At 28.0% G+C, this 12,533-nt stretch overlaps 3 protein-coding genes across 4 annotated transcripts; 1 reads left to right on the top strand and 2 right to left on the bottom strand.

The window, feature by feature from the left end:
• Window positions 1-238: 238 nt before the first annotated feature.
• Window positions 239-7,193, bottom strand: LOC113385288 (probable ATP-dependent RNA helicase CG8611). Of its 2 annotated transcripts, none has more exons than XM_026623131.1 (8): window positions 7,025-7,193; window positions 6,265-6,956; window positions 5,737-5,905; window positions 4,467-5,675; window positions 3,551-3,741; window positions 2,057-2,202; window positions 1,645-1,840; window positions 239-493 (listed from the first exon to the last, which is right to left on the bottom strand). In XM_026623131.1, the coding sequence occupies exons 1-8, from the start codon at window positions 7,079-7,081 to the stop codon at window positions 334-336; spliced, it is 2,820 nt and encodes a 939-aa protein (XP_026478916.1). In that variant the 5' UTR covers window positions 7,082-7,193; the 3' UTR covers window positions 239-333. The 2 variants fall into 2 exon arrangements, with proteins under 2 accessions (XP_026478916.1, XP_026478917.1); XM_026623132.1 differs by having other exon boundaries at window positions 6,265-6,953; window positions 7,025-7,192.
• A 728-nt stretch (window positions 7,194-7,921) lies between these two features.
• On the top strand, window positions 7,922-9,841 carry LOC113385992 (E3 ubiquitin-protein ligase FANCL-like). The gene is made up of 5 exons (XM_026623807.1): window positions 7,922-8,011; window positions 8,075-8,633; window positions 8,818-8,991; window positions 9,469-9,728; window positions 9,812-9,841. The coding sequence occupies exons 1-5, from the start codon at window positions 7,922-7,924 to the stop codon at window positions 9,839-9,841; spliced, it is 1,113 nt and encodes a 370-aa protein (XP_026479592.1).
• LOC113385990 (NADH-cytochrome b5 reductase-like) lies at window positions 9,699-10,945 on the bottom strand. The gene is given in 3 exon segments (XM_026623806.1): window positions 9,699-10,291; window positions 10,294-10,474; window positions 10,506-10,945. Coding segments are annotated over 3 exon segments (930 nt in total). The 5' UTR covers window positions 10,805-10,945; the 3' UTR covers window positions 9,699-9,841.
• Between the last annotated feature and the right edge of the window lie 1,588 nt (window positions 10,946-12,533).

Here is a 12,533-nt window from a genome sequence, read left to right as displayed (position 1 = left end):
TAATTCTCCTTTTGGAAGTTAAAAATGCAATAACAAATTTAGATAAAGAATAGATGAAAATTAATAAATATTAATTGTGAAGCATAAATATTTTGAAAATGGCCTGAAATCACATTTGAATAAATATATAAATATGTATTAGCCAATAATTAGTAACAGATAATATTCAAACAAGAACATGACTAGATTAAATGTTAAGAATATTATTAGACCCGAGAGATAAGTCTTTATTTGCAGTTTGTTTTTAATATGTTATTCTACTATTCTGAACATTTTCATAAACATGATATTTCTTATAATTATACAGTTGATATCTAAAAATTACTTAACATATCAAAATTTCTTCTTTTTAAGTGGTGCCAAACCACTATCATACTCGCTCGTAATAAGCTCTCGCTGTCTGGCTTGCTGACTTAGTCCGCGTTTTTGTGTTTTTAATTTTATTGTCCCACCACAGAAGTGCGCTCTTTCTTTTTTCAGTTCCTCAGTGTTCCTGTAAATATTTACTATACTAATATAAAATTAGAATTTTAAACTTTCCACACTTTACAAATGATCGCAAGGTATCAAAATTGATATACTGAATTACATATTAGTATTTTTTATGAAGGTTCATTTCATTGAAAGGCGTTACAAATCTAAATGATAACTTTAGCACTACGACCCTTAGATACCTTATAATGTTAAAAAGTTAAAAAAGTAGAATAGAACAATCCAAAAACTCGTAAATAATCATAACAATATCTTACATTATGGGAGAATTATATTAAGTCGAATACAGAATGTGGCAAATAAAATCGTGAATCATTATCGCCAAGTCGAAAGTACTAAGATTGAAAAAAAAAGATAAGCTCTTGAGTATAGTATCAAGAAATCAGGGATTAGAAAAATGTGCACCTCTTCAAGTATTTGTAGAGCATGTTTTCTAATCACGGACGACAAATAAATTGAGGTTTAAGTTGATTAAATTGATAAAATGCAATATGTGGAGATGTATAAATCAAAGTTATTTGGAAAGTTCCAAAATGTATTTATTGCTAGAGAATAACACAGATAATAAAATAGACTCACTAAGAAAAAATGAGAAAATAGTGCAAAGATACAAAGATATTTAGTCAAGATATGACCAGAGATTTTTCTATTTAACCCGGGACCCTTTGCGGTAGGGGATACAATTTTATTAGTATAAATACCTATAACTTATAATAATAAGAGAGAATAGCAAAAGTGACAAGAGAAGGTGTAGAGTGAAGTTCAATATATATTATAAACTAAACATTGGTTTTATTCACATATCTTATGGTGATGGAATATTTATAATTTACAGTCCACTCAACATCAAATTAAACATAGTGATCCTCACCAATACATATTGTGCATTATTTCGGTAGATACATATGTGTATCTACTGAAAAAGTATATCTCTTACAAATGTAGGGTCTATAAATATTAAAAATGTTTTTAATTTTTTTTTAATTTTTGGTTTGCCGGTTAAAGCTGAGGGCAAATGCTAAAAAAAAAGTTTCTTATCAATGTGGTTTTTATGTGATATTCACTTCTGAGAGCACATAAAAACATATATGGTAAAAAATTGAAAATTGAAATAGAGAATATCAAAATTATTACTATAAACAAAATTCTTGCCTTTCTCTGGTTAGCCGGTTTTTAGGTTTCTCTTTTGATTCACTTGATTCAGCTGCACGTCTCATATTTTTACTTCCAGGTGCTTCTCGAAGTGCAAGACTTTTGGCATAATGTCCAGTGTGCGCTGATCGAATGTTAAAAATAGGTTTCAACTTGCTTGGAAACGTTGAATAAAAACGCGTCCAGCTGAAAAATGCTGTGAAGTAAAAAAATGGAATTACTTTCAACAATTCTCGAATAACATTTTAATTTAAGAATATTTGAATATTAGTTAAAAATGTAGTTAATTTTTCATATTATATCTTCATATTCTTAATCATGAAATTGTATAGAACTTGAATATTGCTAAAGTATACTAAATAAGATGCATTTTATATGTATTAATTTAATTTGTCTTCCAAAGAGATCATACCCTTGCAAGCCATTTGATTTAATATTTTGTCATCCAAAATAATTTCTTCATATTTTTGCTGTATGGCCGCTGCAGATTCTTGAGCGTTTGTGTATTGAGGTGTCAAGAGAGCTTCAAGGCTTGATTCCAAATTTTCCTGTGATAATCTATTAATGAAAAATTAATCGACAAATATCTAATGATACAAATACGTTCTCGTATCAATACAATTCACAATATATATATATATATATATATATATATATATATATATATATGTATATATATATATATACATATATATATATATATACATATATATATATATATATATATAAATATAGGGTGTCCCAGACCTTGTCATCAAGCCGAAACAAGGTTATAGTATTGATTTAACTGTCTTGAAAAAATTAATTGAAAAAATTATCTCACGTTGTTTGAAAATTATGTGCTCTTAAGTGAAACCTAGAACTCTAGTGAAATTATGGCCATCATTTGGTTATTGTGGTTATTTTTCACTAATTTTATTTATTTAAATTTTGGAACCGTTACCGTGAATATTATTTCTAAGACAGAAACAATACTAGAATTGCTCCAAGTTTTCAAGAATTCAATTTTAAACTATGAATTTAATGTTTTTAAAATCGGTTTACTTTGAGAGGTCCTGCTTAAACATACACCAGATTCGGATATGAAATTTATAATGCATTCCCCACTCGCCTCTACTATGATTTCTGCAATATAAGGACCGAGTCGAAGGATATAAACTCCCATTAATAAACGTAACACTATCTGAGTTAGTCCGGAGACAAGCCCCTGAACCCACTCAGTTTGTAATGGTGTGTGTATGTGTTGTGCCATGGAAAAAGAACCCGATCCAGCAAAGGTCAGATAGTATCATTATATTGTTAGCTATTCCCTCCGACAACCTCCGTCAATTAGTAACTCCTGTTAATCTGTCGTTTATAATTTATAGCTTGTAATCTGTTAATCATTACATTAGAGTACATTCGAGTTTAGGCATAAGACATGACTGTGCGTAGATACAGTCATGCCCACACATCTATACTTTTAAAGAGGTAATATTAAGTAAGGCAATCAGTACATTCGGTTAGATAGTTATGTTAATTTCCACAGGTAATCACAAGTGGCCCTTATAGGTTGAGTTATGGCATTAAAGTAAACCCTTGCTATGCAATGCTAAAATATTAGGAATGGCAGTCATTGCAGCCTCAAAAAATGAGGACTTAAACCGCGTCTTGTCACAATATACAATATTTTTTAAATAGTCTTTAATAAATAGAAAACCAGAACTATTATAGATTTGTTTCTTTTAAATTGAGTAATTTCTTTTGAGTTGGTAATGATAAACGAGAAAAGGATTAATTTTTGAAGAAAAATAGAACAAATTTAAATGATTCACTTAATTTTGTTTGACATAATTTAACATCATCTTTTCACAGTTTAAACCAATAGATCTAGTAATATAATTAAAACCAAATCAATAGGTATTACCTAATTCTTCGATCTTCCAATATTCTTACATAATCCGCCTCATGCGGCGATAAAAGAATTATGGCGCGTCCAGAACGTCCTCCACGGGCAGTTCTACCAACTCTATGTGCGTAGTCAGCGACAGATAGTGGCGGTGTGTATTGCACCACTAAGCTAACTGTGGGTATATCTAGCCCACGAGCGGCTACATCCTGAACAAAAAAAAATCATTAATTTGATTTGCACAAAATTAAGTGGATAAACTATATAACATAATTGGAAGTCTGATGAAATTGTCTGATGAAAACGTGGCGAAAGCATTAATTGATGCGAACCGGCTAATAACAACACATGAGGTCTGATTGAGATTAAATTTATCAAAACACTCGAAAGGTCTGAGATTTTCCTCAAAGCTCAATGTATGTGTTTCCTAGGTTATCAAAGAGAGAAACCTCTGTGTTGTCGCCCTAGACAATGTGAGAATAAAAAATATTCTCATACTGCCACGAAAAATTGTATTCACACATATATATATATATATATATATATATATATATATATTAGTTCTAAACATATTTGCATTATATTTCTAATGTAATTATAATTGTTTTCATAATGAATAAATTAAATTGATAATGATGAATATGCTTCTAAAATCTTGTCTTGATAATATTGTGAAAACTCAAATTACACTAAAAATAACTGAATATAAATTTTTGAGTTTTTGCTACTAATGATAAAAATACTTTAGTAAACTCATGTGTAAATAACATAACATCTAGCAAAAATAGAGACGTTAAAGAAACACACCAGGTGAAGCATGCTAATAAAACAAAAAAATCACTACTAGAATACTTAACTAAAACCAGACAAAAATGCAATATTCTAATTAAATATTATGTAAATTATTGCAGACAAAGTTTAAATGAAGACTTACAGTACAAAATAGTACTCCAGATTTTGCAATGCGAAATTCTTTGATTACACGATTTCTATCTTGTTGTCCCATAGACCCGTGCAACTTGAAGAATGTGATCACATTACTCACATCCAATTCATTATCACTATCACCATCACTATCAATTACACTATTTTTTTTACTCAATACTCTTTGCATCAAATTACTGTGATAATCAACCAAATCTTGGGTTGCGACAAAAACTAAAATCTTCGAGTTTTGAGTTCTTAGACATTCATTCATTATAATTCCACTAAGTGTGACGAGTCTCAATTTTGGAGGAACAATAACATAACTTTGTGCCACCGATGCTGGTATACTCATGATTTCTTCATTTGAAGTAGTTTTAACAGAAGTTGCATCATCAAAAGTTTTATCCTCACTAGTTTCAATAAATATTGGATCTTGCAAAGCTAATCCTGCTAATGTTTCTACTGCTGGTGTTAAAGTCGCTGACAGCAAAACTGTCTGAAGTGAATTCTTTGATTTTGCTAAGGTTTCTTCTGTAGAAACTTTTGAAATGTTAGGTTTTTTGACCAAAGTTTCATTATTATTAACATTTGCAGAATTATTGTCACTAAAAACTGCTTGTATACCCTGAAACATGGTAATGCCTTTGTATTTCTTCAATTTAGTTTGTTTGTTTTTGCTATAATTATCTTCTTTTTGATTATCACTACTATTATCACTTTCACTAGAACTCATTGTTTCCTCTTCTTTACTTTCAGAGCTGCTGGATTCTTCATTTTCAATATTTTGTAGGTCATGTGATACTTTTAACGTTTCACTCATTTTGCTATCAATTACAATTTCTTGCATTTCGTCATCATTACCACTAATGTTTTCATATTCTTTATGTACACTTTTTGCATTATTATTTTTGGCATTATTTTCAGTAGCTTGCTTCAAAAGAGCTAAAGGATCATACCAAGATGTACTTTTTTGATTTGATAAAGACTGAACAATTTCTTTCACATCTCTTTCATACCCCAACTCGAGAAGCCTATCAGCTTCATCTAAAATTAACCATTTTACTGAATCCAATTTCAAATGTGAAGAATGTAATAAATGATCACAAAGTCTTCCAGGCGTTCCTATTAATATATTTATTCCTTTTCGTAGACGTGCTTTTTCAGATTTACGTTTTTCACCACCAATAAGATATCCAGGAACAATCCATGTAAAAGGCTGTAAAATGATAAATTTATATCAAATCAATAGCATTGTGTTAAAGATAAAAATTTCTCACCTTTACTAATTTTACAAAAAGTTCATATGTTTGAATGGCTAATTCTCTTGTTGGCACAATAATTAGGGCTAATACACCTTGATTACGGGTAACTTTGGGTCTGATACTATGTAGACTTTCAACTATAGGCAAACTATATGATAAAGTTTTACCTGAACCAGTTTGTGACCTAAAATAAATCAAACAATAATTAAATTTTTTTCTAAAAACAAAACATTTTTCATTAATTAATATATATACACGCATTTATATATAGTAATAATATATTATATAAAAGTTTCAAAAATAGCAAATCATGTATTAAATAGCTTAGAAAACAAGTATGCTGCCATTCGGATATAGAAAGATATCCTATCAAAAGATATTAATACTAAATTTTTATAGATTGTGGAGCCATTCATATTATAGCAAGTAGAGTTAAAACAATTACAATTATTATTAGCTTTGTTTTACAATCCAAATATAGTATTTTCAATCATAATAGCTTTAGTCACAAACAAACAATCATATAACAATGTAAATAATCACCTTATCAAAGCATCCCGCCCATTCAAAAGTACAGGAATAGTTTTTTCTTGTACTGTTGTCAATTCAGTTATATCCAATAAGTCTTTTATATTTTTTATGGAATGCGGGTGTATTGGGAGTGAAGAAATTTGTTTCCCACAAAATACATTTTCCGTTATAGGCTTTATCAATCGTTGACCAACTGTAGGCACTTCTGGGTTATTTCCAAACAAAGATGATATTTTAGATTGCTGACTACTGAATTTTCCTTTATTATCTTTATAATCAGATTGTCCTTTAAACCTTTTTTGGAGATCAGTTTCATTCGATGTGCTATTTACGATCAATTCCGTTTTTGGTGGATTAGAGACTATTGATTTTGGTATTTTTGAGAAAACTTTTTCTTGATTTTCATCCAAAAGTGTTTCTTGATTTTTTTTATTATATACATTTTCAATTGATGGTAAATATTTGTTTATTTTTTTTTTATTACTTTTAATGTGCTGAATGTTTGACAATTTGTTACTGGGTTTAATATCTTCATTGTTTAGTATTTCATTAGTAATTAATGATTTTTTATTAGTTTTAATTACATGCCCTAGTTTTTTAATACCAGCCACAGTAGCACTAACCTTATCAGTTTTATTGAATGTAAAGGAAAAATCATTTGGTCGAGTTTGAACCTTCCTTTTATTATTAAATAGACTTTTCTGCTGAAAAAATAATTAATAATACTAAATAACTAATTGAATATATGGTGTTTTTAAGAAATATATTGTACCTTTTTATTGAACTTTTTATGTGTGTTAGTAGGAATAGCTACAATATTTAATTCCATTGCAGAAAATGTTTAGTTTAGTCAAATACTATTGCGAATTATTAAAATCCTGCATATTTGTGAATAAATAAAATGTTGTTTCAAAGCAAAATTTCACTAAACACCATGCACGTTTTTAGGCTATTGTCAGATATGAGGTTATAAAAGACAAAGACGTTTCTCGGTTTCTTTCTCCCGATTTTTACGTTTAGAAGGGATACTTAAAGGTTCCTCCGCTCAGAGGCGAGGGCGCTGCTTTTGGCATTCAAATTAATGGCGCAGAATTTGAAATGAAAATTAATGAATTTTAGTAATCGGGTATTTGAAACTAAATTTGGTATTACGATCGTATTGAATCGTATTTATAATAATACAATAATAACAAAAATATACTAGATAATCTTATATTATATTGATAAGTAGTGTTTAATGATTTAAAAAGGATGGAAATGCATGAAATTAATAGTCTAAAACTCGAGTTGAAAAGTTAATAGTATTATTGAATAAAACCATAATAGTTAATGATTTATGAATTCAAGCTTACAAGTTTCGTTGCCGATATTTTTATTAATTTTTCATAACATAATATTCTATCGAAAGAACTTTTTTAAACTTCGGTTAAAAATAATTGTTTCGGTTGGTACCTTTGTACGAATTTTGAATGAACGAAACATGAATGATAAAATTTGGCGAAGTTTAGGCGTATGTATGTCAAAAACATGAAAAGAAAACAAAGTCAGATTTAAATGTCGTATTTTAACAATTAAGCTTATGTTTCTAATTATATGGATGCAGATAAATCTTGGTTATGCTAAAAAATTTAAAACGCTTAAAATTAATTAAATCACATACCTAAAGAATATGGATCAAATAAGTTTGTTGCAGAGGTTTCCATATTTATTACCGAAAAACAAAAGTTGTACTAAATATGGTGGATTTATTATCACTAATGTAAAAGTTTACATAAAACCATAAATATAATTATTGATCTTATATTCATGCTTGTTATTTTAGGATGAAGAATTTTTTGTTGATTTAAACGTACCTAATTATCCAAATTTGGATAATATCTCATTAGAAGTATATAATCAAAATGTTTTGCAAAATATAGAAAGTTATAAGTTCAATAATTCTAAAAGTTTATATGAATTTTTGCTGCAATTGGAAAGAAAATTGACACCAATATTGCCAAAATGCCAGCAGGATAATATTGGCATCAATTTAGATTTTATAAGAGAGTGTGAAATTTTGATTCGAAATTATGATGTAAACATTCAGATTAATTCTCAAATGAATGAAGTTCTTATTAGACATGATAATCATTATTTATTAATTGAAAGAGGGGGACAAGCTTATGTCCTTAAACAGCACAGTTTACCAGATTTTGTAAAGAATGAAGTTTGCAAAGAAATCAAAACTGATGGATCTTTATGTGTTTTGTTTAAAATATTTATTCATAATTTGAAAGTATTGGAAAGATTCTATGCTGACTTAGACGAAATAGACTTAGTATGCTATATTATTGATCCTTCACAACCATCAACAAGAGATACTCATAGACAAATATTATTGGGTAAATGAATTTAAATTCCAAATAATTGGTCAATAATAACTTATAAAAATATCAAGTAATAGTAAAATTTAGTAATTAATCTGAAAAAAAAGGAGCTGATAAATACAGAATCCTGCATATATATATATATATATATATATTATGAGAAACATTTCTGAATTATAATTTCTTTTAATATTTGCAGATGATAATGTATCACTATATGTACAATTATCTCCTTGGTCTTATGGGGGAATACCAAAACTAACATTTATTGGACCTAATGAACAAGTAGACAAGTTTTCAAATACTATTACCCGTAATTTAAAAAATTGGAAAAATGAAGTAAATTTATTTCGCAATTTGCTAACCATCTTAGGTAATTTAAAAAAATATCAACTTCAGAACACTAATGATTCTGAAGAACTTAATTTCTGTCTAATTTAAACACACAAAGCAGAGAAAAAAGATTGTTTAATATGAACTCTTATTTTTAAACTTAGTATTTTTAATATTTTGTGTAAAACTACTTTAACAAAGCGCATGGTTTATTGAAATGCATATTTCACTTACCCCATTTGCATTATTTTCATGGTGGGACAGCATGTAGAAAACATGCTGTGACGATGAATGCTTCAGAGTTTAACCCATTTACTACTACTAGTCATAGCTAAGTAGTAGCTATATGTGCTTTTGTTCAGAATATAACTTTTTTTTGTAAAAGAAATTATTATGAAAAGTCTCGAAGGTCTATGCAAAACTATTTGAATTATTTTCAAAACGTATTATCTATTAGATACACATTTATTACATGGTTAAAAAGTGGAATCACTTAAAGATCTTATTTGTATTATAGATTTAATGTATTTTCCAAGCAGAAAAAGTGTTGCTGAATCCTTAAATCAACCAACAAATGATTTAGTATTAATAAGTGATGGGGAATGTTGCATATGTTTTTTCGAATTAGATAATTCTAAATTAGCCATGGTTATTTGTGAGAATAATAAATGCAGTAGCTATTTTCATGCCTCATGCCTTTATGACTGGTTGAGACCTATGGCTAATCGAATAACAACATCAGAAGTCATACAAGGAGTTTGCCCGAATTGTGAAAAGGTTAAAATGGAATATAATATTATAAATTACATTTAAAATAATCAAAGCTGATTTTCATATTATAATTTTTTTGTTTATTTCAGATTATCTCTTGTCCACTAGTTGAGAAATGATTAAAATACATGTATTTTATGTTTAATTATTTGTGAATTTAATAAAGTACTTTCTATAATTTCACAGTATGTTTGATTTCCACAAATTAAAAAATAACACTCAGATAAGTTTTTGTCTTTTAGAATATTTTCAATGTCATGAGTTTGCATTCTGCGTTTATATATTGTCTCACTATAATAAGTACATTTGCATATATCAATACAATCACATTTCTCTTGCGAAGCTAAAAATATGCTGCTCTTAAAATTCCAAAATTGATTGAAATCTTGAATTTCCTTTCTAAATATTATTGATTCAATATCTCTAAAACAGCAATTTAGAGATATGATTGTTTCATCTATTTCATCTGCTAATATGCTATCTATAATGCAAAATATTGGAGCAATACCTATACCTTGGGTAAAGCAAACTAAAGTAGAAAATTTATATTGTAGTTTTAGTTTTTGTAATTAAAATCCCCATATGGACCACGCCATAATGTAATGTCTCCTAACTTCAAAGATTTGAGATATTGGCTCATCTCTCCATCAGGCAGCATTTTGACTGCAATTTGAAAAAATAATTCATTAGCTGCTTGAGCATTTCGTATAAGTTTTAAATTGTTATAAGTGCAAATTAGTGGTGTATAAGGTCTGCTTAACTTAATTGCTTCAGCCATTATCGAAATTTCCTTTCAAGATAAAGTACTGTCCTGGAATAAATTTTATCACATCATTAGCATTCGGATCAGGATGCTCAAAAGTATACAAATTTACACAAGATGTTATAGGCTCCGCTGATATTAATTTAAATGTTGTATATGCTGTTAATTTCAAAATATTATTGTTCAGTATCGGATTTGCATTTATTTTAGTTTTACGCGCGTTATATTCATTCAATTTCCTTTCATAAATGTCAAGAATGCATGGATTGCATCCTGAATTGCAGCAGTCTGAAGGCTCTGGTTTCTCAGGTATTTCCATTTGCCATAAGAAAGTGTTGCGATAAAGGAAAATTCGAGACCATACAATTTTTGCAAAAAATAATCAAAATGAATCTTTTATAAATAGGGTTTCACTTTCAGCAGTTTATGCATTTTTTTGTATAAACCGAAAAATATAATATTGTATTTACAACTTTTGTTTAAAAAAAAACTATTTTAAATATATAACTAAATTAATATAAATGTAAGTAACAAAATTTAACACTGTTCTCACTCAGTATAACAACTATTTTTACGTTTAAGGAATATGTTATTGCACTACCACTTGAACACTTGAACCTTGCCCTTACAGATTGACAGCAGAGATATGTCAGAAAAGTTGTCAGCGTTTAGAGCTGTAGCGTTTAGAGTAATAAATGTCGTTTTTAAAATATATGTCTTAATTTCATAAAACAAACACTTATTAATGATATATGTGTAACAATCAGTACTAATTGTTAAATCAGGAAAACATCAGATGATTTTATTAAAATGACACAAGAAGAGCAAAAAGAAGTAACGGTCACAGAAATAAGAGAAGATATTGTAAATATTTGTTTTAGATCAACTAATTTTTATTTATCAAAATTTTATTTAATTTTTATAATTATAAGGTCCAAACAGCAGTAAAATTTTTACAAAACCCTAATGTTCAAAGAAGTGCCATAACCCAGAACAGCAATTTCTGAGGTCTAAAGGTCTTTCAGAAGATGAAATCCAAGCTGCTTGTGAAAGAGCTGGAGCTTTTAATATATTACCAACAATTCCACCAAATCCATCACCATTACTACAATTTCAGCAGGACAATCAAGGTTGTCAAAAATTAGAGATATTTAGGCAGCCTGGCTTTGTTTGGTAGTTTAGCATATGCAATTTACATGCTTTATAAGGTATTAAATAGATTTTAAGAAACAACTTTATTAAATCAATTTCTGTTACAAATAATAAAAAATCTATAATTTAAAAATTTCAACTTTATTATTTATTAAAAATATGTGATAATATGAATAATTTTCTCCTAATACTCAAATAAAGTATTATCGAAAAACAATGCATATTTTACTAAACAATCTTGATATTTAAATTTCTTTTTAGAGGTTTATTGAGCCATACTTATTTGTAAAAAGTCCCAAAAAGCGTAAAACTGTGGAAGAAAATATTAATGAACTGGCAGAAGTTGTGCATAATAATATAAAAGAAATGAAAGAAAACGTATCACAAATTAAATTAGATGTATCGAAAATTAGCCAACCAGATAACTATACCTTTAATCAACAGATAATAGATATTAATCTGAGATTGGTTCATTAAAAAGTTTATTATTGAGCAGGTAATTATATATGACTAATTTTGTTATAGAAGTTTAATATTTAAAAAAATGTAATAAAATTCATGCCAAAAAACATGAAGGCTAAAATAAAGTACATATAATTGTTGCCTATTGTTCTCTTTTTGTTAATTCATTCTTTCAATAATTAACATAGATTTTCTGTATTAAATTCCACATTACAAAAACTTTGTGATTCCATCAAATGTACAAAATGATAAATCCAATAACACACTTTTCTGTTATTAAACACAAGAACAATTTGTGTTCTCAATTGTTTATTTTTCAAATTTTTCAAAGGAGTTATGGATTTTTATGGATCCATAGGTTTTTTCAATGTGGGAAATAAATAATTAAAAGTCTTATATATGTATATAATGTGTACAGGAAACAGTTTCCTTCT

Source organism: Ctenocephalides felis, unplaced genomic scaffold, assembly GCF_003426905.1.
Source record: "Ctenocephalides felis isolate EL2017-DRISC unplaced genomic scaffold, ASM342690v1 CF-g0.4_SCAFFOLD_03571, whole genome shotgun sequence".
NCBI classification, from domain to species: Eukaryota; Metazoa; Arthropoda; class Insecta; order Siphonaptera; family Pulicidae; genus Ctenocephalides; species Ctenocephalides felis.
This window is presented reverse-complemented; position numbering and strand designations above follow the sequence as displayed.